Source organism: Simochromis diagramma, unplaced genomic scaffold, assembly GCF_900408965.1.
Source record: "Simochromis diagramma unplaced genomic scaffold, fSimDia1.1 OVJJ01000692.1, whole genome shotgun sequence".
NCBI classification, from domain to species: domain Eukaryota; kingdom Metazoa; phylum Chordata; class Actinopteri; order Cichliformes; family Cichlidae; genus Simochromis; species Simochromis diagramma.
Genome location: NW_024387485.1, coordinates 664,162 through 688,438, shown reverse-complemented (window position 1 = coordinate 688,438; position 24,277 = coordinate 664,162). Strand labels below are relative to the sequence as shown.

Here is a 24,277-nt window from a genome sequence, read left to right as displayed (position 1 = left end):
ACCCTGCTGCAGAGTCAAAGCAGGGAGGAGAAGTGTGTGAATCAGTTCACAGCCTCCAGGTGCTGCTTTGCTGTTTCCTTAAAGTCTTTCATTTTTACTAACTAACGCTCAGAAAGAGCACAGGCTGGGTATCGTAACATTTTCTATCCTGTGAGGACGTGCTGAAGTTTTATGTTTTGTCCTTGTGAGCCGCACATTGTGATGTGTGACACAGCGAACTAAAGAGGAGATAGATTGTAATCTTCAGCTCCTCTTTCTATAAGTGATGCTGATTCATTCAACAGACCCACCTGAGTTTATTTGCTCAGTCTGTTTCATACATGCTGAAGAGAGGATGCTTTGGAAACTTCCTAAAAAGGTTACTGCTTTAATTACTGATGAGAATCAATGAGTAGCTGTTGAGTCTTCTGATGCATTTCTTTTTTCGGTAATGAGAAAATAATGAATCAGAACTGCAGAACTCTCAGTGTTAAACTTACACAGACATGACTGTATTACTTTATGCAGATCAGCTGCACATGCTATTCCAAGAACAGGCTGACAGCTCACCACAGGCTCTGCAGCCTCGCTGTTTTTGATTTGCTGAGGTCTGCTGTGCTGCTGCAGTTTGTTCAGCTGTGGATTCTCACTGCTCTGACCTGTCTTATCAGTGATCTGCTCATTCATCCCACAGTATTGTGCGTCAGCACTGGGCATGCACTCTGGCTGCTTTCCCAGGTGGAGGGTGAAGCTAAATCGGTTAGCTTTCATGCTGGGTCACTTGCTGGTAATTAGGGATGCACCGATGTATCTCACAGTAGTGGAATTCTCTCAGGTGAAAGCCTTAGTTTCAGGAAGTGCAGCTGATGGTTGGCCCTGATATTAAGAGGCCAAATTTAAATAAACTCCAAACCTTCATCTTTTCAGTTAAAAGTTGTTCCTTTCTCCACATTCTGGAGATTTGCTGCAACATTCCAGCGTGTTCAGTGTGACCACAGACCACAGTGACCACAGAGGGGTTTAGCTTTTAAAGAGGTGGACACGCTGCTAGCTCATATGTAGGATAGATAAAGCGTACGATGCTTTATTCTCCGTGTAAACAGTGATTTACATGGTTATAATGCACTAAAGTAATGAGTCCAGGTGAATCTTGGAGAACAAAGGTAGACTGTGATATTGTGTATGCTGTAACACTGCAGAAGCGACACAGTATGAGAATGTGGACAAAGTGACCACGTTGATCTCGGTGCATCCCTTCTGTTAATGCATCATGAATGCTCCACTGCTGCCTCGTGATTGGCTTAATCACTCTGCTAATCGCATGTTCTGTCTTTCTTTCTTTCTTGCACTCTCACCACTTCCTGCCTGCTCCACTTCTCAACCATCTGCCACACTCCTTTTTTATTTCCTGGTGTTTGCTTATTTTTATTTTTGTTGAATGGGAATGAACCTTCATTGGGCCGTGGTGTTCCTCTGGCTTTTTTTATTGGCTGACCCTGCTGTCATCTGTGACGGTGCATGACAATCGCAGCCCATCCGGCGGTTTTTTATCCCACCCCAATCTCCAGACCTATGCCAGTCCCCCAACTGCAGCCCCACCCACTCCCCCGAGGTCCGCCTTAATGGGGTGGGACCCCGTACACATAACGCCTACCAGCCAAAGATGGGCTCGCCCATCATGCACCCCCGCACACAGACCCTCCCTGCTAAGCCCAAAGTATCTGAGAAGCCCCTGCAAACCACCAGGTCCAACCCACTCCCTAACACGGACCAGACTGCCACCACCCCTAAATCTGAGCCCTCCACCCCGAGCCAGCCTCTGGCCCCTTGCATCCCCAACAGCCCCCGGGTGAGGCGCCACCCTCCCCTTACCGTTCCCCCCAAGCTTTCTATCCCTCTCTCCCCGGTGCCTCCGATGTCCCCACTCCGCCGCCACCACCTCCACCCTGACCACAACGCCAAATCTGTCCCCATCACGCAGGTGACTCCCCACCCCTCCCCCAGAGGGAGCCCTCTCCCAACCCCCAAAGGTACCCCAGTGCACACGCCCAAGGACAGCCCGGCTGGCACGCCCAGCCCGACACCACCGCCCAGCCCTTCCATTGGTGGCATGCCCTGGAGGACGCGCCTCAACTCCATCAAGAACAGCTTCCTCGGCTCACCACGCTTCCACCGCAGGAAAATGCAAGGTATGGTGGAGGAGACAGGTAGGGCCCAGGAAATGAAACCTCATGATTTGGCTTAATCAGATCGAATTTCTTACTCTTATCCATGTGATAATCTACTCAGCAGAGTGTGTTTATGCAATCCATCCTTATAGCTCAGGGGAATAACAAGGACAAATAATCTCTTAATGACTGCGTTTACCTGCAGTTAACCTGACGCCAGCCTAACCGTGAGAATCTGCATCCTGAGGCCATGTCATAAAGAAGATAACGGCCTCATTACAGAAAGTGGAAAATTTACAAAATTCCCTCATTTTTTCATTAGTTTGGGTAGTTTTCTTACAGCTGCTTTGATGCTGCTGAACCAACCCCCCTCCAGACAAACCGAATTAAGTCATGATGAGGCCCAGTACTCGTTTACACTGATGATATCTGCTTAGTAGTGCTAAAAACAAGACACAGAAGTATCTCCCCAAGTGCCGTTTCCATAAGTTATAGAGCCGAATCTAACATTTAGCCTCTGTTTGTGTCCACAGTTCCCACCCAGGAGGATATGTCCAGTCTCACCCCAGACTCCTCGCCAGAGTGAGTACCACAGCAGCAAACATGAATACCTCACCTGTCCATTATGTTTATTTAATAGCAGCACAAGTGTTTCAAATGTGAACCTGCAGCAGCTACATTATTTTAGCATATTGGGAATCTGAATGGTAGACTTATCCATGTGATAGCATTTTAAGTTAGCAAGCGAACTGCGTTTTTTCAGTTCAGGTCAATTCGGTGTTATTCATATAACACCAAATCACAGTATTATAGTGTAAGGTAACGATCCTGCAACAATACAGAGAAAACACAGGAACAGGCTCCCTGTTGTTAGGTAGTTTATTATTTAGCAGTTAGCAGTTTGTCCCTGTTAGCAGGCAGGCTAATGACGGTTATCATAAGTCAGACGACACCAGCTACAAGTTATTTTAAACTCCAAAACCAAATCTTACCCCAGTCAAACACTCGGCCTTCTTCGCTGGAGAAAACTATTTTTTAATTAAAGTTAGCTGAGTCATTGATAAGCATGTAAGACATTGCCCTTTTTTATTATGTCAGGGAACTCAGTAATGTGCTCATTCTGTGCAGTTATACCATGATTAATAACCAGCCAAGCTGCGTGAGTGTGCAGCTGTCCACTTCCTAGAAAAGCATGTTTGCTGTGAAAGTATCTCAGTCACAGAGAAACGCGTGTGTCCCATCAGGTCTGTGTTTTGGGAAAATGCTTCAGTACAAATCTTTCAAAAGCATAATAACAATTTAAAATTAGGTAAAGTAATCATCTGCACAACTCTACGTTAGTTAGCAGTGGTGATGGAGCTGATGGAGCTGTCTGTTACAATTATTAGTCAGATATCGGTCTCATTTGTTTGGGTTTCTTTGTAATTGTTACAATCCCACCTCTTTTCTTAGCTAGTTGTTAGTTGTTAATAAAATATAACCTGGGTGTACTGAGTGTGCTTTGTAACGCTGGAACCAAACTTTGAATCTTTTCTGCAGACTGGCTAAGAAGTCATGGTTTGGAAACTTCATCAATCTAGAGAAGGAGGAGCAGATCTTCATAGTCATCAGAGACAAACCTCTCAGCTCCATAAAGGCCGACATTGTGCACGCCTTCCTTTCTGTAAGTCCCCCTCCTTACTCCTCTCTTCTGTTCTTCTAATCCTGTAACATTTCATTATTGATTACATTATGTCCGATTTGAATGATCTATGCTACAATGGAGGCTGATCTGATAAATAACTGTTCTATTGTTGTAGCTTTCTTCCTTAATACAAGAAGTCATCGCTACAACACAGCAGACTGGAAGACCTGACAGAGCATGTGCACATCAGTTTGACCTCAATCTGCCTTTTTTCCTCCCACATCTGAACTTTGTTGATGTCTCTGAAGTCTTATTCTCAGATATCAGAGAAAAAATAAAGACAATAAAATCTTTGTTAGCATTTTTGCGTACATAATTTTACAGTCTTACAGTCAGTGTTGGAAAGGTTTTTTTTTTTCATTTTTCTTAAAGAAATCACCTACATCATGTTGTTCATCATGTTTTTATGTCATGTGTAATTTCCAATCCAAATATTAATCACAGTTAAATTAACAGTGGATGCAGCTGTGATGTCATGTACACGTCCTGCGTTCTCGGGAAGTCCGGACTCCTGTGTGAACTTACAAAGTCCGGACTAGTGAAAACGCGAGTACGGACTCGTGTACATGAGTATTTAAAAATGGCCTAACAGTCTGCAGTCTATGAACAAGCTAACAATGTTGGTAGCCTTCAGTAATAGTAATAAAAATCACACAGCAATAGTACATCGAAGATACTGAAGTTTCGTCCGTCCCATTCTTCTTATGAAGTGGTGTCGGAAACGCATTCCTGCCTGTGCACTGCTGCCTCTGGGTCCATGGTGTAACTGACGCCACCAACATTAACAGGCCGCTTACATTAGAGCCTCTTGTTACATGTTTTGTTTGTGTTTCCAGCAATCAGAATCAGAGAAACTGAATTAATCCCAGATGGAAATTAAATTAGAAAAAAAAAAGGGGGGGGTCGGACTCAAACCCGGGCCGGCCGCTCTCAGCCGTGCAACATATGACTACATGTTCATCCAACTGAGCTAAACCTGCGCCCGACTGCATTAAATCACCAAAATTGGAGAAGGCATAGAAAGGGGACAGCTTAACATGAAACAGGAAGTGACCCCCGTGTATTCTATTTATTTTAACAAAGTAACTGTATTCTGATTACCACCTATTTAAACGGTAACTGTAATGGAATACAGTTACTCATATTTTGTATTTTAAATACATGACGCTGGTATTGTGTTACTTCCCAACACTACTCACAGTGTATGTGTAAACCTTCAAAATAAAGCACAGATGAAAACCAACATTATGTTCATTATGACTCACGCTGGTACCTGGAAATACTCACTAAGCAAATCAAACAGGAGGAGTAGTGATATTTTTTTCTTCTCACATACACACGTTTGAAAAACATGATGTGTTAACTTATAGTTTTCGCATTTTCATCCCAAGTTACAAAGCCTGAAATATAAGGTGAAGGTGCTCCCTCATGAGCGTGATAAAAACCTGCTATAGTGAGCGCGAAACTCACCAAGCAGGACCATAGAAGCCCAGCAGTCCAGGAGAAAAATGCAAACGCTCATGTACACCAACCAGCCATGAGATTAAAACCTGACTAATATCGTGACGATCCACGCTGGTCCTCCACAACAGCTCTGTGCAACAGCTTGCTGTCTGTTCACGTCTTGGTGTTAGCGTGGCCTCCGCCGCTTATGCATCAAAATGTCACCACATGTTAGGGTGTAGCACATCCAACAGTGCCTCCTTCTGCTCCCGTCTCTTTCTCTTACATCCATGCTGCCATTTTAACTGATGCGCAAGTTGTCTTGTGTCTGCGTGCCCAGTGCTGCTGACTCAGAAGCACTCCGCCTTTGCTCTTCCACCAACCTCACCCTCCTACCCTCACCCACTGTCTCTCTCCCCAGATTCCCAGTCTGAGCCACAGCGTCATCTCTCAGACCAGTTTCCGGGCAGAGTACAAGTCCACAGCTGGTCCGACGGTTTTCCAGAAGCCGGTGAAGTTCCAGGTGGACATCACCTACACCGAGAGCACCAGCGCCACAAAGGAGAACGGCATATATTCTGTCACCTTCACCTTGCTCTCAGGTAAACCACATACATCACAACACATAGAAAACCATGGAAACAACACTGCGCATCGAGGCATGCAGACTTGGTCAGGATGACCTGCTGAAGTTCAAGTCGAGTATCAGAATGGGGCAAAAGGGGATTTTAAGCATGGCAAGATTCTCTAGAGTTTACAGAGAACAGTCTAGAAAAGGAGAAAATATCCAGTGAGCAGCAGTTTACTGGGTGATCATCCCAGTCAGAGGAACAGCAAAGCCAGCAGCAACTCAAATAACTACTCATGGCAACCAGCGTATGCTGAAGAGCTTAATAATTTTACATGGAGTGCTGCAGCATTCAGAGGCTGGAGTCAGAATTACATGTAAACAGCAAGAATGCATGACTCCATCCTACCGTAGTACCAGTTATTATTACCACAGCTCAGATCATCTCTGACTGCTTTCTTGAACATGGCAAGGAGTTCAGTCTACCCCTCTGGGGTCTTTTTGTTAGATCTTTGGGGGAGCGAGAGATTGGTGTCATAGATCTGAGGAATGTTTCCAGCACCTTGGTGAATCTGTGACAGTCCTGAGGGCCAAAGGAGGTCCAACCCAGTCGTAGCAAGGTGTACCTAAAAAAAGTGTCTGGTGAATGAGTGTAGGTCAGGCGTGTCCAACTCCAGTGTGTCGGAACAAGGACGCATCTAAAAGCTGCAGGACGGTAGCTCTGGAGGACTGGAGTCGGACACCGCTGGTATATTAAACAGGAACAAACATGCACATTTCTGCTTTGGAGAACTCGTTGGGACGCCTCAGCAACACGAACAGGGACTGTTTCCTTCTTTCCTGTGACACTGAACACAGCACTGTGCTTTTCAGTGACTCTTCTGCTCACAACCTACAACCATTTGGAGTAACTTACTGTAGCTACCACTTACAGCATGTTTATGAATGTGTTACTCACACACCAGGGAAAGCTTATTACCTGAAGCTAAACCTGCGATCTATATCACACGTAGGTAACACAGGTTACCCGCAAGAGGTTTAGCAGTCTCTTACATTGCTGTTGCTGTCCATCAATCTGGAAAAGGCCTCTCCAAACAGCTTTGCCCCATCATTCTGCACTGAGAAAGACTGTTCAGTGGAAAGTTTCCAGGAGAAAGCCCTCATGTTTGCATGTTCTGAAAGGACCACAGTACTTCTGTACGATGCCCTTTTGGCACACAAGGCCAAGATGTTTGGCATGTTATTGGACAGCACAGAGTCCAGCTGTTGGTGGGGGAGGGGTGATGATTTGGGCTTGTTTTACGGCCACAGGACCGGGAACTTTGCAGCTTTTGAGTTGACCATAAACTTCTCTGTGTACCCAAGTATTAAAGTGTTAAATCTGGAGCCAGCTGCTAAAGCTTAGCCAAAATGGTGTCATTTAGGAGGAAAGTGATCCCAAACACAGCCAGCAAAAAGAACCAAATCCAGAAGTCAGCCTGAAATGCTGCTGAACCTTAAGAGAGCCGTGCATCGGTGAATGCATAGGAACCACAACAAACTGAGACAACGCTCCAAACAAGCCGGTGTGAGAGACTGAGAAAGTCTTACAGACAATAGTTCAGATTACTGCTGCTCAATATACTGAATCATGGGTTGCACTTAGTAGAAAGCCAAAAGGAAAGAGAACAGCCATCAGAGATTTGCCTGTGGTATCAGGTGATGTGGGCTTACATCTGCTGTGACTGCTGGCTGAGCTGAACCCGTGGACTGCTAGTGCTAACACTAAATGAATTCAGTGGGAAACACACAATATTGAAATTATGCTTGCGAAAACCACTCGTGCACCCCTAGTATTGCTTTTTTAAGTACTCCTTGCAGCCCTGTGGCTACAGTGTCAAGTCTGGATTATAACACGGACCCGGTTTCTCAACAGGCCCTAGCCGACGCTTCAAGCGTGTGGTGGAGACCATCCAGGCCCAGTTGCTCAGCTCCAACGACCAGCCTGGCATCCAGCCACAAATATCCGGTAAGTGGAGTCCCTCGCCACTCGTCCTCGACCACGCCTACAACCCCCACCCTCCACGCCCTCACGACCTCCCTCCCTCCTCGCATCACAGCACAGCCACACCTGCGGCCCACCTCGGCTCAGCTTAGCCCGGCGCACTGCTTTTAGCACACGGCATTTCCACGTGCATGTCCCTGCCACATACCATGGTGTGCACGTCAACACACCAGCACACACACACACACAGTCTACATGGCAGTGTTATGTACTGAGATGTATATATACATTCACAGGACTGATTACAGCCACTAAGAAGTGTATCTCAAACTGTAAATAATTCAACATAGACGAGCAGCTTGGCTCTGACCTCACACTTGACTCAGCAGAAACACACTCTCTCTCTCTCACACACACACACAAGCAAACTGTAGGTTCGGCTAATGGATGTTTACAACTGTTCATTTGTGGATTAGCTGCTTGTGCATGCAGCATTTTCGTCTGCAAGAAGGAGAAAAGTACATTTGTCTGATTAGTGTCAACACGCTGGAACAATCCCACAATTCTTTCAAACCTTTGATGTGATTGGGATGTTTGCCATTATTTTGGGGGCTGCCTATATATAGATGGAAACATTAGGGAAAAAAATATGGAAGAAAAGAAAGTCTGTGTTCTCCAGCTGTCCGTGTTAGTTTTGTTTGTCAGTGTGGTATCCTGGTGGTCTTCCTCTTGTTTTATCTGTGGTTATTTACTTGATAATGGTCCCCTCTTGTGGTGAAGCAGAGAAATTACAACCTGACCTTAGCGTCACACACAGGAGCACTGACACGTAAAAGTAGTCACTCTAAGTTTTGAAATGGATGATTCTGCCAAACAGCCAGTCACGATCATTACTAGTGATATTGTGAAAGATGTCCACCTGCAGGAATCGCACACTCAGCTTAAAGGACCCACTATCAACAGTTACTGCCACAGATGGGAACTGCTATCACGCACTGTATGCACAGCCTCAGTCGCTTCCACCATTATGTAGATGTGCCAATGAGCCACATCTCTCTCTCTTTCTTATCTCTCTGTCTCTCTCCCTTTGGCCTGCCTCTCCATGTCACCCAGCTTCTGTCATCCACAGCTTCCTCTAAAGCCTCGTGGATGATTTGAATGGCTCGCATGCTGAATGAAAGCCCAGAACCATGCACATTCACACGCACACACGCAGTTTTGCAAACTGGCCTCTTTACTGGGGAAAGCCAGCATTTCCATACTGTGTCGCGTTTCTCACGAATGTGTCTTGATGGTTCTGGGTGAGCTGCCATTCACACACACACTCACACACGTGACTGTCTGGTACTAAAATGAAAGCATGCTCTACAGTGTATGTCGAACAAACATGTATGTGATATGGTGTGTGTTGATCTCTGTGCAGCAGGAAGAAGGCAAATCTGCATGTGTGATAAAATGTGCTAAACCCCTGACAGCTGTAAAGACGTCAGTCTTCTGGGCTTCTGTGTGTATTTGTATATATGCAAGGTTGTGGAAGGTGAATGTACAGAAATGTCAGCCATGTGAATGTTCAGCCTATTTCTCACTTTCTTGCTGATAAACAGCTACAGAGGAGCAAGTTTCTCCCCGTGGTTGTTTAGTTTGGCCCCACAGTTGTGATGATGATGATGATTACGGCTGGGTCGTCACTGATTTCTAGAATCGCTTCAATTCCGATTCACAAGGTCCCGAATTGATTCGATTCAATTCGATTCAATTTTGAATCGGGGAAATTTTGCCTCAGACAGTCAGAAATATTAGAATTCTGATCACTTATCAGTACATATCGATATTTTTATATATATAAAAAGAAAGCTGCCACTTGTGAGACTTTATCAAAGGTGTGAGCATCACACCAGAGGCCTTTGTGTCAAAGTAACTGAAGATAAAACACAGAAAAACATGAAGGCGTTTTCCTGGTCGGGTTTTTTAGCAAAGTTACAGAGGTTTGATTAGAGACACAGCATTTTGCAATTTTGCATAATTTTAAAAAGTTTACATTTGTTCAGTATTGAACAGCAGAAATGAGGCTTTCTTGTCAGAAGTAAGTAAAAAAAAAACAGCGGCCAACACTGTAGACTTGTGGGTAATAAGTAAGCGAATAATGCAAAAAACTGATTTTTAGATGGGAAACTGTTCCTGAGAGAGAGAGAGAGAGAGAGAGCTCTACATGAAGTGTGATTTTTATCGTGGTGGAAGCAAAGCAGCAAAAGTCAGAGGAAATTCATGACGATGTTTATGTGAAGCGTAGTTTGGATCGTCTTTTGCTGCTGGTTCAGTCAGTATTGTTCGGAGAGAGATGAAACCTGCAGCTTCAGGAGAAATACATAATGCCTTACAGGATATCTTTAAATGCGAAATACCCCTCGAGAGTAAGACTATGTTCTTTGGATATATACCTCAGGAATGGCCTAAATATGATAAACATTTAGTAAATATTCTACTGGTGGCCTGTAAAAAGAGTATCACCAGAAAATGGTTATCCCCGGAGAGCCCAAACATAAGTACATGGATAGAAATCTATAACATGGAAAAGATAACAGCTTCTGTTAACCACAAGCTGGAGAAATTTACATCATACTGGGAAAACTGGGTCAAATATATCACACCTCATAGGCCAGATTTTATTTTTACAAACCAATAACTGTGATGTATGAGAGTATATATTTATAGGATCACCCCCTACCAACACATCCGTTTTTTTTTTTTTGTTGAGATTATTTAAAAATCGATTCAGGATTTTAATGAATCGATATCACGTTATCCAAGCTAGAATAGATTTTAATCGATAAATCGATCATCAAAACCCAGCCCTAATGATGTTGTTTAGATTTTACTTCTTACCCAAAGTCACAGTGGTGCACTAGCTTCTTTTTGTCTTCTTTTTTCGAATCCAGTCCATGCTAGCTTTGTCAGAAAGTCGTGTTCGATTGTTCTTTCTAAAAAACAGCAACAAAGAGGTTCAGGTACGTTTGAATTAGGAGGGCAAACCAACACGTGAGGGACGTACTTGCATTGTACAATCATGTCAACATCTTTTAAAAGATCGGGAAGGATTGTGAACGTTCAGCACAGAGAAGTTTTGCTCTCTGCTTCCCTAAACCCAAAGTCTTTGCAAACAGAGATCAGACTGTAAATCGCTCGCTCTGTAGCACAGTTGGGCCTTTAAGTCTCATTATTTCACAGTTTTTGATGAGACCGGTCCACATTACCAAGGAATGCTTTATTTTTTGCATATATATTTGTTTTGAGACTGAAAGAGTTGAGGACATAAAAAGAAAAATCAGGCAAGACTTTACACCATCTGCAGATATCCATCCACTCCATAATTACAGTAAGATGCCATTTTTAGGACATTTATTTACAGCACTTGTCCCTGCTAAGAAAGTGTCTGCTTACATGACCAACAAATGTTGAGATTTTTTCTTTCTAACTGTCAGTTTTCTTTAGGTGGTTTTTTCATTTTCACTCATTTCACCAACATCCTGTAAAGTTTCGTTACATTTTTCTATAGGAAAATGTAACGAGAGCGTCAGACTAGCTCGCCACGCTGACTAAACTGTTTGCAGCAGGTTCGCCCATAATATGCTGAATATAAGTTAGTAGGCTCAATACTCCCAACATTAAGGTTTTTCAGTTGGATGTTGGATTAAGTCGACATGTTTCTACCTAAACCAATCTAGCAATGACTGAAACACAGAAAATATCACAACAAGGAAGGATCGCAAAATAGCAAACAGGAGAAAGAAATGAGCTGAACATTCATGTGTTTGGAGTCCACTCATGCCAAGAGGGAGTGTAATGTGTTGCCCTGCTGATGTTGGGCTTCAGCTCATGTGTTGATGAAGCACACGGCCTCAGTGCGTGGGTTGGTGTTTCTGACACTGTCCTTTGCTCTCAGATGGCTCTCAGCGCTCAGCTTCTTTGCCCAGTAAATCCTCCAAGCGTGGTAAGGCCCAGAGCGTCCGGGAACTCCCGGCAAACCACCTTAACTCTGGCTTTTAACACACTGGCAACGTCGTGGAGGCCCTTTCACCAACACACTCTGTCTGCACTAACACGTGTGTCTGGGAGCGTGTGAGCTGCAAATAAAATATAATTCATCGTAACAAGTCATTTTAATGGAAAGAAATGGAGTATTTCCAATGAAGAGTAGAAAGTGCTTTGGGGTTTTTTACAACAAGAAACTGAATCCACAGGAAGGCTTCTTAGAGGCACCTCTTCATTTTTCCAGTTGTTTATTCTGAGACAAACATTAGTGTTGATGAGGGCTTTTGAAATTTGGTCTCTTTAAAAAAAAATATGCCCAGAATGTGCGCAACTCAGTGACTTCTTTTAATCAAACAAAACCAATGTGATGCATCAACATACTGAGCCAATTTCTGACCCAAGCTCCACCAGTGTCAGTAACAGAGGCATGTTTAAGTTTTATTGGATTTTAATAATGCTCTTTGAATAGGAACATTTTTTTTAAATGTAATTAACTAATATTTCTTATGGCTCATTTTAGCTAGTCAGTTTTAGCTTTACAGCTAGGACTAAGCGAGTCTGGGCGCAGGTTTATCTCAGTGGGTGAGCAGGCGACCGTGTGGCCGGAGATCCTGAGCTCGAGTCCGATCCGCTGCATGTCTTCTTCCCTCTCTCCCGATTTTCCTGTCTGTCTTCACTGTCCGAATCCAATAAAGGCCAAAAAAATCATCGTAAAAAGAGGATTAAGCAAGGTATAGAAATTCTTTCTAAAAATTAGATTCAAATTCTTTGTTTGTGCCAGAAAGATAATGCTCGTGTAGCCGCTTATTCACATTTGTTCCTGAGTCTTTCTTTTTCAAATTTTCTTTAATTTGATGAATATATCATTCTGAAACAAAAAAATATAATTTTTGTTGACTGATGAAAGTCATGAACAGTAAGAAAACAACGTATGATATAACAGCAGTGTGTTAAAAATTAGTGCTGTCAGCGTTAATCTCATTAAAATGACGTTAACGCCATAACCGCATTAACGCGTTACGTTAGCGAGTTAGTGCGTGGGGCTGCACGACATCAAGGCGTTAGCGCAGTTAGCTCGTTAATGCGATAGCCCCGTCCAGCCCCACGCACGGGGCGATACACGCTAACGTAGATTTGCCGTGTTAATGCGGTTTTGGCGTTGACGCCATTTTAATGAGATTAACGCTGACAGCACTATTAAAAAGGTTTTCACCTGACAAATCTAAAAGGGCCTCATTGTTAGTGTTTAACAACTTTTTTTATTGACGGACAATAAAAAATAATTTGTTCAAAAGCCACACAGACTGACCATTAAGCTTTCTAAACACAGAGACATCCAGTTTATGATTTCATAAGGACGATGATGGAAGGCAGTGAATTCTCCAGTCTGAGGGGCAATGGGCATCTTTCTTTATGTAAAAGATTATTTTAAATGTAGTGGGGCCCACTAATTGGCCCACTTGGTCAAAGTTACTGGGCTATGTAGTGTCAGTGATGTTTCCACGGTAGTTTTGCTTGAGTTAGGGAACACAATGACTTGATACGATGACTATATTTCTGTGTGTTTGGGGTTGGAGGTTGGCATTGGGGCTTTACTAGCCTGATTAAGCCTTTGCATGATAATGCTTGATACCAGGTTGTTCACCCCTCCTCTATAACTTTCCATATTTAACCTCACTTGAACAAAAGATCAGACACAAATGGAACACGTGTGTGCGTGTTGTCAGAGGGGGACGATGGTAAGTTCTCAGGACACGCCTTCACTCTTCACGCACATTCAAAACCAACACCAACAGATGCTCACTGAAGGATGTACCGTTTTAAACTAACCCTGTAATGTGTATTAATGTGTGCACCGTGCTGTATTGTTGCATGTTTTATTCATTCATTGCTGTTTAAAAGCACTGATCAAAAGACTTATCAAATGTTGTTGTGATGGATGTTGGTATAATGGGGAGTTAACTGGAGCTTTGGAAGACATTTGCACTGACATGGTTTACCGCCCTTTATTTTACTGCTTAATGCAAAAGTAACACAATAAAAAACAATGGTTAGAGACTGCAGCACGGTTATCATGATTATTGTGATTGTGTGCAATGAACTCATTGTTGCCACTTGTGGGGCGATCGTGGCTCAGGGGGTTGGGAATCGCATCTGTAACCGGAAGGTCGCCGGTTCGATCCCTGGGCTCTCTGTCCTGGTCGTTGTGTCCTTGGGCAAGACACTTTACCCTACTTGCCTACTGGTGTTGGCCAGAGGGGCCGATGGCGCGATATGGCAGCCTCGCTTCTGTCAGTCTGCCCCAGGGCAGCTGTGGCTACAACTGTAGCTGCCTCCACCAGTGTGTGAATGTGAGAGTGAATGAATAGTGGTATTGTAAAGCGCTTTGGGTGCCTAGAAAAGCGCTATATAAATCCAATCCATTATTATTATTATCATTACTTCTGCAGCCATTCATAGACAGATTAATAAACTGGTAAAGATCTGTTGCCCTTCTAAATAGACAGAAATGTATACTAACTGATTAGAGTCCAGCCAGAACCTCAGAGATCTAAACAGAAATTCCTGATGTAGTTGCTGCAGGACAGCGATTTAACTGCAGAATGACAAAGTCACTCAGCAACCTTGTCTTCATATAGAAATATAACCAGGATGCAAACAGCTGAGTCATGTCTGACGAGATGCGTCTAAGAGAAGCTGCAGTCGTTGGCACAAACCAAAGCTGATTGATTGTAATTTGCTTTTGTAAATTAGGGGACAGTTTGCAGACCTTCCCTCACCAGCTGTCCTGTGTAAACACTGTGCTTGTTTCAGCTGCAGTCAGTCACCAAATGTGAAAAAAATCAATGTAGGGAAAACCACCAATTTTTTTTAAATCTCCTCTATTCACAAGGAGGATGCTGTCCTATTTTTACTCTGTTGCAGGGAAGATGTGGAAGACTAAGAGTGCTCTTAGAGTCTGTATCTCTAGAGTCTGCTGAGAATCGGGACATTTCTTTATTTTTCACTGTCACAATAAACCAGTTATTTGATCATCTACAGTACAGACGGTGGCTTTTATTAAATAACACGTTAATGCTGCATTAACAAAATTAGAAACTAATGCAGGCTCAAAGCCTGTTACGACAGGCTGACTAAGCTTTTTTATCAAAAACATTTTATTAGACATAGCCACTGCGATCTCGCCCTTCGGTTTGTCGACATACGTTCTTGAGCCGTTTGTGCTGTGAAGTCATATTTTTTTAATGTTTGTGGGGAAACACTTTTGGACTCAAATGGCTAAATTTACATTTTGTTGAGGGTGGCAGTCTATGTGTTGGTGGTTTATGAAAATGTACTTGAACGCTGTTTAAAAAGCACAAATTATACCATTTGGAATCATTCTTGTGTACAGCAGTGAAGCAAAAAAGTGAACTTTTAAGCCATATGTTCCTATTGGTTTTTCCCTTACAGCTTCATAGTTGTACTATGGTTTTACAGGAAACACTGAATCCTGGGTTTTTAGTCATTTATTTTTTTTAACAAAGACTTCAATTTACTGATCCCTCTAAAAACCCCGTAAGAAATGTCCCTCTAGGCTAGCTGTTGAAACCAAAAGCTGAACCCAGGTATCCGTCAGGTCATGATAAACTTCCAGTTTAAAATCTCTTCCCTCTGCGGTGTCAGCTGAGATTTGGTGGCGCGGTTCTGATGGTAAGATTCGAAATGTCTTCCAGTGCTCCTGTTGGTTCTCCATGTTGCAGGGAAACTGAGACTCAGAGACCAAAAAAACCTCTCGCAGTAAAAGTGATGGAAGTCCTGATACAACCAGTGTCGTTTTGGTGCCACCTCTTCTTCGTCTGGCCTAAAAACAAAAGCTCTGACTTCAGTTGTCTCGGTCGTAAGAGTCTCCTTTCCTAGCTCCACTCCTCTCATTCCTCCATCACGTCCTCTTCCTCTCCTCATGTTAACCCCATTGCTCATTTGTTGTTTGTTCTCTCTCTCTCTCTCTCTCTCTTTTTTCTTTTCTTCCCGTCTGTGTAGGCAGCCCGTTGAGTAACTTCTTTGACGTAATTAAACAGCTTTTTTCAGACGAGAAGAACATCCAAGCGTCCCACTCCCCCGGCGCCACGCCTAGCTCCCCCACCAAGCATACCCCCAGCAGCAAGCCCAACCAGCCCCCACCTAATGACTCTAAATGCCCCCCTGGCAAAGACAAAACAAAGATGGCTGCCAGCAGCAGGACACAGGAACAACCTTAAGGAGCCGTAGCTGTGCATGACTAGATGAAAGCAGTAATCAGGTCATTAAATAAGAGAAATTAGGAGAGCTGCTAACTTTGCCCTTTAGTTAAGAATAAAACAAGAAGATCTACTTTTTGCCTATAAATTTTGTACTTAATAATGGGAATGGCTATTTCAGTTTAAAAGTCGATCAGTATTTTACAATAAGTAGCAGATGTAGCTTCGTCGTCCCTACCTTGTGTCCCTCTCTATGTGTCCTCCTCACATGTGTGATGGCTTGACTTGTCTCTGCCACCAGGGATCATCCATAATAACTATTAACCTTGGCGAGACGGCTGACAGCGGCCTGCTGGGCCTGCCAGCACCAGGAGAGTTTGAAACTGGAAAAGACTGAGGACCACTTCCCTAGCCCACTTGAATCCACTCCCCCCGCCCTATATCTTTGAGTCTCTTCCTGCTGCCGCATCAGTAGAGTACACTTCACCCCGCCAGACCAAACACAGACACGTCTTGGAAGACTTGTAAAAAGAAAAAGAAAAAAAGCCTTAAGACAGTGACGTTTGTCAGTCTGCACACATGTATACCCTCTCCCTCTTTCTTCCATTTCTCCTACATGTACATAAAAAAAATGCACCCACACATACACCTCGGCATAAACAACCTGTTGCGTGATGAACTTGAAATCGAGATGGGATGCAGGAGCGATGGAAGAAAGCAAAGGTGGACGGATGGATCAACAAACACTGGCTGGATTGTAATTCTTTTTAAAATCATATTTCTTTGTGAGCAGCAGGTTCTTTTAGCTCGCTCTGTGGTGTTTCTGTACATGGGTTCTTGCAATTAAAGACTGCCCATAAAAGTATGATAAAGAGGGTTGGCGGTGGTAATATTATATAAATGAATGATCTATTCTGTTGTACAGACTAAACTATGTCCCTGCTTAGTGTCAAAAAGTGTAGTAGTGGCATTATGTTTTAGAGTTTTTGCCATATTTTCTTTTGTATTCACGAACAGGCACGGCCACACCAGCATTTGAAATGTTTCATTTTAACAGTAGATGGTGCTCACATACAGGAAGAGACCTGCAACAGAGGTCGTGGGGAGTCAAGAAATAATGCAACTGCTAGCGATAACGGCAAAACAACCTTTGTTAATGTGAGGTACACGAATAGTAATCTAAATGAGCTAGTTAGCTAGCTGCAGACTTGCTAGCTAAACTTAGTTTCTCACTTCAGACGGAAGAGCCCATTACGGTAAAAAAATAGAAAATGCTCAAAAAGCCATCTTGGATTTAGCGCTAGCAAGTTCTTGCTAGCTAGCGCGTTGACCGTTAACATTGCCCAGGAAATTTTGCTGGTGTGACCAGGCCTTTTTGCTTAGTCGTCTCCTTTTTATTTTGCACTTTGAACATTTGTCTTGAGTTACACCATTTCAGTATGTTTTAAATTTTCTCTTTTATTCCCCAAGTTCTTTTAGATTATCTGCAGGTTTCAGACAATATTGAACTGCTGTGTATATTTTTGTACTTTACTGTATTTTGTCATTTTTTTTAATTTAATTTATTATTGTTTATTTATATGAAAGATGTAGAGAATGTTTCTTAATGTCAGATTATTTAAGGATATTTTTGTCATGTTTAATTTATTTGACCACTGAGAAATGAAAACATTTGTGTGTGTTTGTTGCTTTCCCTGGTTTTTGATGCAAGAAACCTTGTAATATATGTTTGGGAAAATAATTTACTGTAATTTAAGAATGTAGTTTTAGCCTCTTTGAGAGGAACAAACCCTTTGTTGATAACTGTCCTTTTCCCCATGCCCCGTGCGCGTATGACGGCTCAGAACTCACCAAACACTCATTCTGTAAATAAGCCGAGTTTACTGGCAAGCTTATTTAAAAAAGAAAAGAAAAAAAACCACAAAAAAACAAGGGGATCCCTATTCTTAGCTTTGACCTTGTATGGTTGTTTGCATGTTCAGCATTTGTCTTTTCTTTGCATGTTGTCGTTGGAATTGTTCTCCTCTTCCCCTTTTCTCTACACGTTTCAGTTCTTTATGTGCATTCATTTGAATTTGCCTTTTTGTTTTTTTACATTTTCATTTAATTTGCTGTCCTTTCTCTTTTTTGATTACTGTGTGCACACAGTAACCGTGCAATGCATTCTCCTTACTCATTCTCTCAAAGAGGGACCTTGCTGGCAATTGGGTCACTCACTCAGCCCATCTGGGTGTGTGTTGAGTTGTCAGAAAGAAAAATTAAAGCAATACCTTTCATCATTCGCTTTCCTCTTTTTCTACTGTGGGAATCCAGAGCACACAGAATGGACTCTTCGGTACTGAGCGCTACTACTGAGCAGGATAACCATTTGCAATGTATTCCCTTGTGATGTTACTGTGAACAACTTCAGTGCTAAAGGAAATAAATCTGTTGACTTTGGAGTAGTATTTGTGTTGCGCCTTTTTTTATTTTATTTATTAGGTTTATTCGTGTAAAGAAGTAAATCTTATATGTTCAGAGTTCCAGTAGTGAAAAATGCACAATTTCTGTTCAAATCTTGGCCTTTCAGACTTTCTGCTGCTCTAATAACTGGTCCACCATGGCCGGTGTCCTGCAGGTTTTAGATCTCACCCTGCGTCAACACGCCTGAATCACATGATTAGTTCATTACCAGGCCTCTGGAGAACATCAGGACATGTTGAGGTCATTTAGCCATTTAAATCAGCTGTGTTGGATCACGGACACATCTAAACCTGCAGGACACCGGCCCTCGAGGCCTGGAGTTGCCCACCCCTGATATAGACCAAGATGAATGAACCTTTACATTGTCTTTGTTACATTACTACTTTGATGGTCCACCATTCTTCCAAAACATACTTTGGTGTTTTGATGATAACCCTGGAAAAATCTGTGTGAGCCGTTGGTTCAGTAGAGCTGATCAGTTGCAAAAATGAAAGTCTGCTTCTGTGATCTGCACGTCACCTTCATTGGGTTGTTGTTTATCCTCAGTCAACCAATCAAAAGTGACGTAAGACTCTTCATCTGAAATACCTTTTTGTTGAGAACTTGGGGGAAGACCACCTTAAATTAGCGTTTCTTTCTTGCAAGTAGTGCTACTGCATAAACGTAATGTCATAACTCCCTAGTAATGCTGCAGCCAAGCATAGAAAATACTTAAATTATACTAAACATCATATTAAAGCAGTCAGTTGAAAGAAATCAATTCTGCAGAACAGAGACAAGTTACAGTTCTTAGATCATTTAAAAGACTAATGTACATCAAAGTGCTTCACAATAAAACCGCAGTGCAGGCAGGGCAAAGTACAAATAGTACAATTATACTTAAAATTGCATTAACATGGTGTAGTGCAGGCAAACTAATTTGAAAGTCAAACTAATTTGTTTCAAAAGCTAAGTACAAACAAGTGTGTTTTTAAACAGGATTTGAACAATTGAATCGATTCCGAAGTACGGATTTCGACTAGGAGGTTATTCCAGAGTCTAGGGGCAGCGATGGCAAATGCACGGTCACCTCCGTTTTTTAAACGAGACCTTGGTCGCATTAGGAGCAGTTGGCTGGAGGATCTTAGTGCTCTCTTTGCGTTGTACGGATCAAGGAGATCAGTTAAGTAGCTAGGGCCCAGGTTATTTAGAATTTTAAAAGTGAGCAGAAGGATTTTGAAATCAATGCAATATTTGACGGGAAGCCAGTGTAGGTTAGCGAGGACAGGGGTGATGTGCTCATGCCTTCTAGTGCCAGTTAAGAGGCGTGGTGCTGCATTTTGGACTAATTGCAGGCACTGAAGGAGGGAGAGTTGGAGGCCCAGGTAAAGAGAGTTGCAATAGTCCAATCTAAAAGTGATGAAGGCATGGATAAGTTTTTCGATTCCTTTATGTGGTAAATAGGGCTTAGCTTTGGAAATTTGGCGTAACTGATAAAAGCTGGTTTTGAGCACAGTGGATACTTGCTTGTTTAATTTAAAAGAACTATCAATGAGCACTCCGAGGTTTCTGGCAGAATGAGAAAAGTGGCCCCAGTGACCCCATTATATCAGTTAGCTGGCCCAGGGGAACATGGCTATCAAAAGCACTAATTTCTGTTTTGCTTTCATTTAAGATCAGAGAATTCTGGGATAGCCGGTCTTTAACCTCCCAAGGGCAGCATGTACAGGGAGAACAGCGTGGGACTTAATACGGACCCCTGAGGCACACCACAATTAACAGGGGAAGAAGAGGAAGAGTATTTCCCCATGGTGACAGAGAAGTATCTGTCTGATAGATACGATTTAAACCATGAAAGAACATTACCTTTAAGGCCAACGACATGTTCTAGCCTTGTTAGGAGAATATTATGGTCTAGCGTATTGAAAGCCGAAGTTAGATCTAATAAGACTAGAGTCACAGGGCGGCAGTTAGGAGGAGATCATTAAAACCTCTCAATAAGGCTGTCTCGGTACTATGACGGGGTTTGAATCCAGATTGAAATTTGTCACTGACACCACGTCTCTAAGAAGGACTATTTTTTTTTTTACATTTTAGACATGAAAGGAAGTTTAGAGATCGGCTTGAAGGACTGTTGGGGTCAGTGTTGCTTTTCTTGATTACAGGTTGTACGGCTGCGTGTTTGAAGGCAGTCGGAACCAGTGGCATGTCTAGAAAATGTTTGTTGGGGGGGCCAGGTAGGGGCACAGATTTGGAGAAGGGTGGCAGATGTAATTGGCAGATAATGTTAAAAAAAAATTCTACCAACCGTTAACCATAATTCAATAACCCTATGAACCTAATAACTGAATGCATTTTTAACTCTTTAAACACTACAAGTGCCTGGGATAATATAAAAATATTACATTTCATTAAATAAAAACTGTTATTTAAAGAAGGATTTTGTTTTACTTTCCAATTATGTGCCACAATACATATATTTGTTTAGTTAATTATTTATCCCCAAATATTAGGATCGGTTGAACACTTGACAATATAAACATCGCTTCCTTGCATTTTCCGTATTCATTCTCACACATACCTTCATTTGTAGAACTCACAGGTGACAATGATGACTGCTGCTCAGTCCACCTTTCCCTGACATTGCTCTCTGCTTCTGGTTGTATTTTAGCCTTCTTAAGGAAGAAATTCTCAATATTTTGAGATCTTTTCATTCTTCCTATTCTTTTATCTCTACTGGTTGGCCCTGAAGTAATAAAGCAAAAACTTATGTCACAAACAACAACTTTCCTGATGTATGGCCTTGACTAGAAGTCAGGGATGTCAAATTCTGGCCCTCATGGACCCCTATCATGCACGTTTTAGATGTTACCTATACCAACAGAGCCAATTCAAATCAAATAATCCCCAAACACCTAGTTGTGCAGAAGTCTGTAAATGATGATGATTTATATATTTTATTTTATTGTTTACTCTATTTAATTTGTAAAATATGTATACACACACACACACACACACACACACACACACACACACGTAGAAAAACATATTTAGTATACACATCCAGTAATGCATATACTATTATATATTGTACATATGTTTATTAGTCTCAGATTTAGCCATTCTTATATTTTGCTTGTTTTATGTTATTGTATTTTTGCACAACTCTGTTGCTTGTGAAGCTCGCACACAAGAATTTCACTCACATGTACTGTACCAGTGTACCTGCACATGTGATGTGACAATAAAAGTGATTTGATTTGATTTCTTTAAATCAGCTGTGTTGACGTATGGAAACATCTGAAACCAGGAGGACAGGAGCCTTGAGATCCAGAACTGCACATCCCTGCACTGAACATGGCACAGGGGTGATTTACACTCTATTCATAACATGGAGCTGGCAGATAGGATAAGTAATGAGAGAAATTAGCTAGACCGCACAGTGTAGTGTAAGTGCTGCCTTATGGTCAACTTTGGTAATATTGATGTATAAAGAACAACACTGGCTGGTGATGAAGTGCAGTCAGCTGGCATGGTGAAACTGCCAGTATTAACCTGCAACCAAATCTGCAGCTCCACACAGCAATGTTACGACTTGGATTACATCTTATAACTCATAACTCTTATGTTAGCTCCCCCCAGCAGCCTACTGTCTGAAATATGCAATGGCTGCAATAATTCTTTAAGTGTTATTTTTTCCTTGGTATTCTAATTTCACCGAAGTTTACTAAACTCAACAAACTTAATATTACTTACCGGGACATTTATTCTCTCCTCATTATCTTTTGCCGAAAAATAGTTTTTCCTAACGTGATGCTCATAGTGCAGAAGCTGATGCTGCATTCACTTACACTCAGATATCCGAGCTTAACTGTGAAAACATAATCGTACATTTGATTGAATTTTATTGTTTTAGCTTTGGGGTGGCACCTGGGGTGGCCTGTGCCGGAACACAGCCTGATGACAGTGAAGAGTTCATTAGAAGTAAAAGCGAGTGGATTCATTCAGCCATGGTTGGTAAGTGGGCTTGAAGCGTTTAGCCCTTAATGGAGCCACAGTGTTTAAAATCGAGGAGCATATTGAAATAAAGGAGTTAGAAAATTCATCAACCGATATAGCTGAATTAGAATTGGTATCATAAAAGGCCACAGAGAAGCTGGTAATCTCAGGATTAATCGTGCGCACTTGGCACAATTCAATTCCACATTACAAAGTTCAATATCAAACATGACTGGGAAGTGGTCCGAGATCCGAGCGCCGCTTATATCCGTAATGTGCATGTCCAGACCATATGACAATACCAGATCAAGTGTGTGGCCTTAGAGTACATGGCAGGAGGCAATTGCCGTACTCAAAATTTGTTTTTAAAGACCGAGGCTAGCCCTCCACCTCTACCCGAGGTCCTGGGACAGCTCAGAAAGGCACAGTTTGGGGGAAGAAGTTCCAAAAAGGAAAAGGACTCACCGGGGCGTACCCAAGTCTCCGTCAGGAACAAGAAATCTCACCTTGATGAGAGAAAAAAGTCATTTAGGATTGTTCTTTAATAAGCTGGTGTTGAGCAGTGCCATCCGGATCGTAGTCACATTATCACTTCTAGGAGTGCGCCTCAACAGGCGAAGATTGCTGTGCTTCACGCCACCTCTGAAGGTCTGCATCCAACACCGAGCAGGTAGACCGAGTGGGCATGCTGGCCGACATGGCGAATCAGCCTAAAGGTAGACCAGTCCTGGAAGGATGGGGAGGAACTTAAAATATCAAGGGTAACATAGTGGTTAATCACTTCGTGTGACCTTAGGTAGGCCTTGATGCGTTCACGGATACCGCTCCGTTTACCCTGTCTCCTAGGTCGTTTTTTCTGTAGGGGGGCAAAAGACAGGTGGCGTGGGAAGAATATCCATCGAAAGCGGGGGGAAAGTCCCTGGTTCCCAGCGTACGTCTGGCGTTTGATGGTTCAATGGTCGAAGATTCAAAAGAGTTTGACGATCATAGGCAATTAGTGCAAAAACAGCCAGGAAGCATACATAAAGCAAAACGGCAAGCAGTACTCAGAGCTTGGGGAGACGAAGACGGCCTGGCGTACACACTGGCGCCATCTTGGATTCCATCTTGGATTCGCTACACTAATAAGATATTCTGTAAATGTAGCCATAAATGAAGCTCGCAGTCACTCAGGCTCATTGGTGGTATTCTTTACAGGCAGTCTTTTTCTCCCACTTTCAACAAATGAATCTGTTCTTAAAGCCTATTGATGTAGCACCTTTCACCTTATCAACGGTAACACCTTAATATTCCCAGACAATCTGTCCTGTTAACAATATATGGACCAAACAATTAACCAGTCAATCCTGAGACAGCAGTGCTATCATCTATGATGGTTTCAAACTGAGTTTCCTTATATTTCTCCAGACCATAAATCTTTATTTAAATGTCACCAAACCATTTAGCCGTTTCATGGAGTTATACTTTTAAAATAGTGTTCCAGCTTCTCCGTTTATGTCTGTCAGTTAGCTAGCTCAGCGGTCCCCAACCTTTTTTGCGCCACAGACAAGTTTATGTCCAACAACATTTTCAACATTTTCACGGACTGGCCTTTAAGGTGTCGCGGATAAATACAACAAAATAAAACCAGTACTGGTACCAAAAAAAAGAAGATTTATTCATAACACACGGGAAAAGACCCAGGGAAACAGAGTTAACGATAAAAACGATTTAAAAAAATAACACTAAAAACCCTGAAAAACATAAATTTCACACCCGAGC

General features: G+C 42.5%; 1 protein-coding gene across 6 annotated transcripts in view; it reads left to right on the top strand.

The window, feature by feature from the left end:
* The window catches only part of LOC120724509 (serine/threonine-protein kinase BRSK2-like), a 141,578-nt gene extending 123,582 nt beyond the window's left edge, over positions 1-17,996 (top strand). For 4 of the 6 annotated variants that reach the window (XM_040016725.1, XM_040016728.1, XM_040016724.1 and 1 more), the window contains 7 exons: positions 1,961-2,168; positions 2,681-2,729; positions 3,687-3,810; positions 5,696-5,876; positions 7,758-7,850; positions 11,767-11,814; positions 15,879-17,996. In XM_040016725.1, the coding sequence (XP_039872659.1) occupies positions 1,961-2,168; positions 2,681-2,729; positions 3,687-3,810; positions 5,696-5,876; positions 7,758-7,850; positions 11,767-11,814; positions 15,879-16,096 (921 nt within the window). In that variant the 3' untranslated portion in view covers positions 16,097-17,996. The remainder of the gene's footprint in view (positions 1-1,960; positions 2,169-2,680; positions 2,730-3,686; positions 3,811-5,695; positions 5,877-7,757; positions 7,851-11,766; positions 11,815-15,878) is intronic. The other 2 variants (XM_040016726.1, XM_040016730.1) reach the window with 2 other exon arrangements.
* The last annotated feature ends 6,281 nt before the right edge of the window (positions 17,997-24,277 follow it).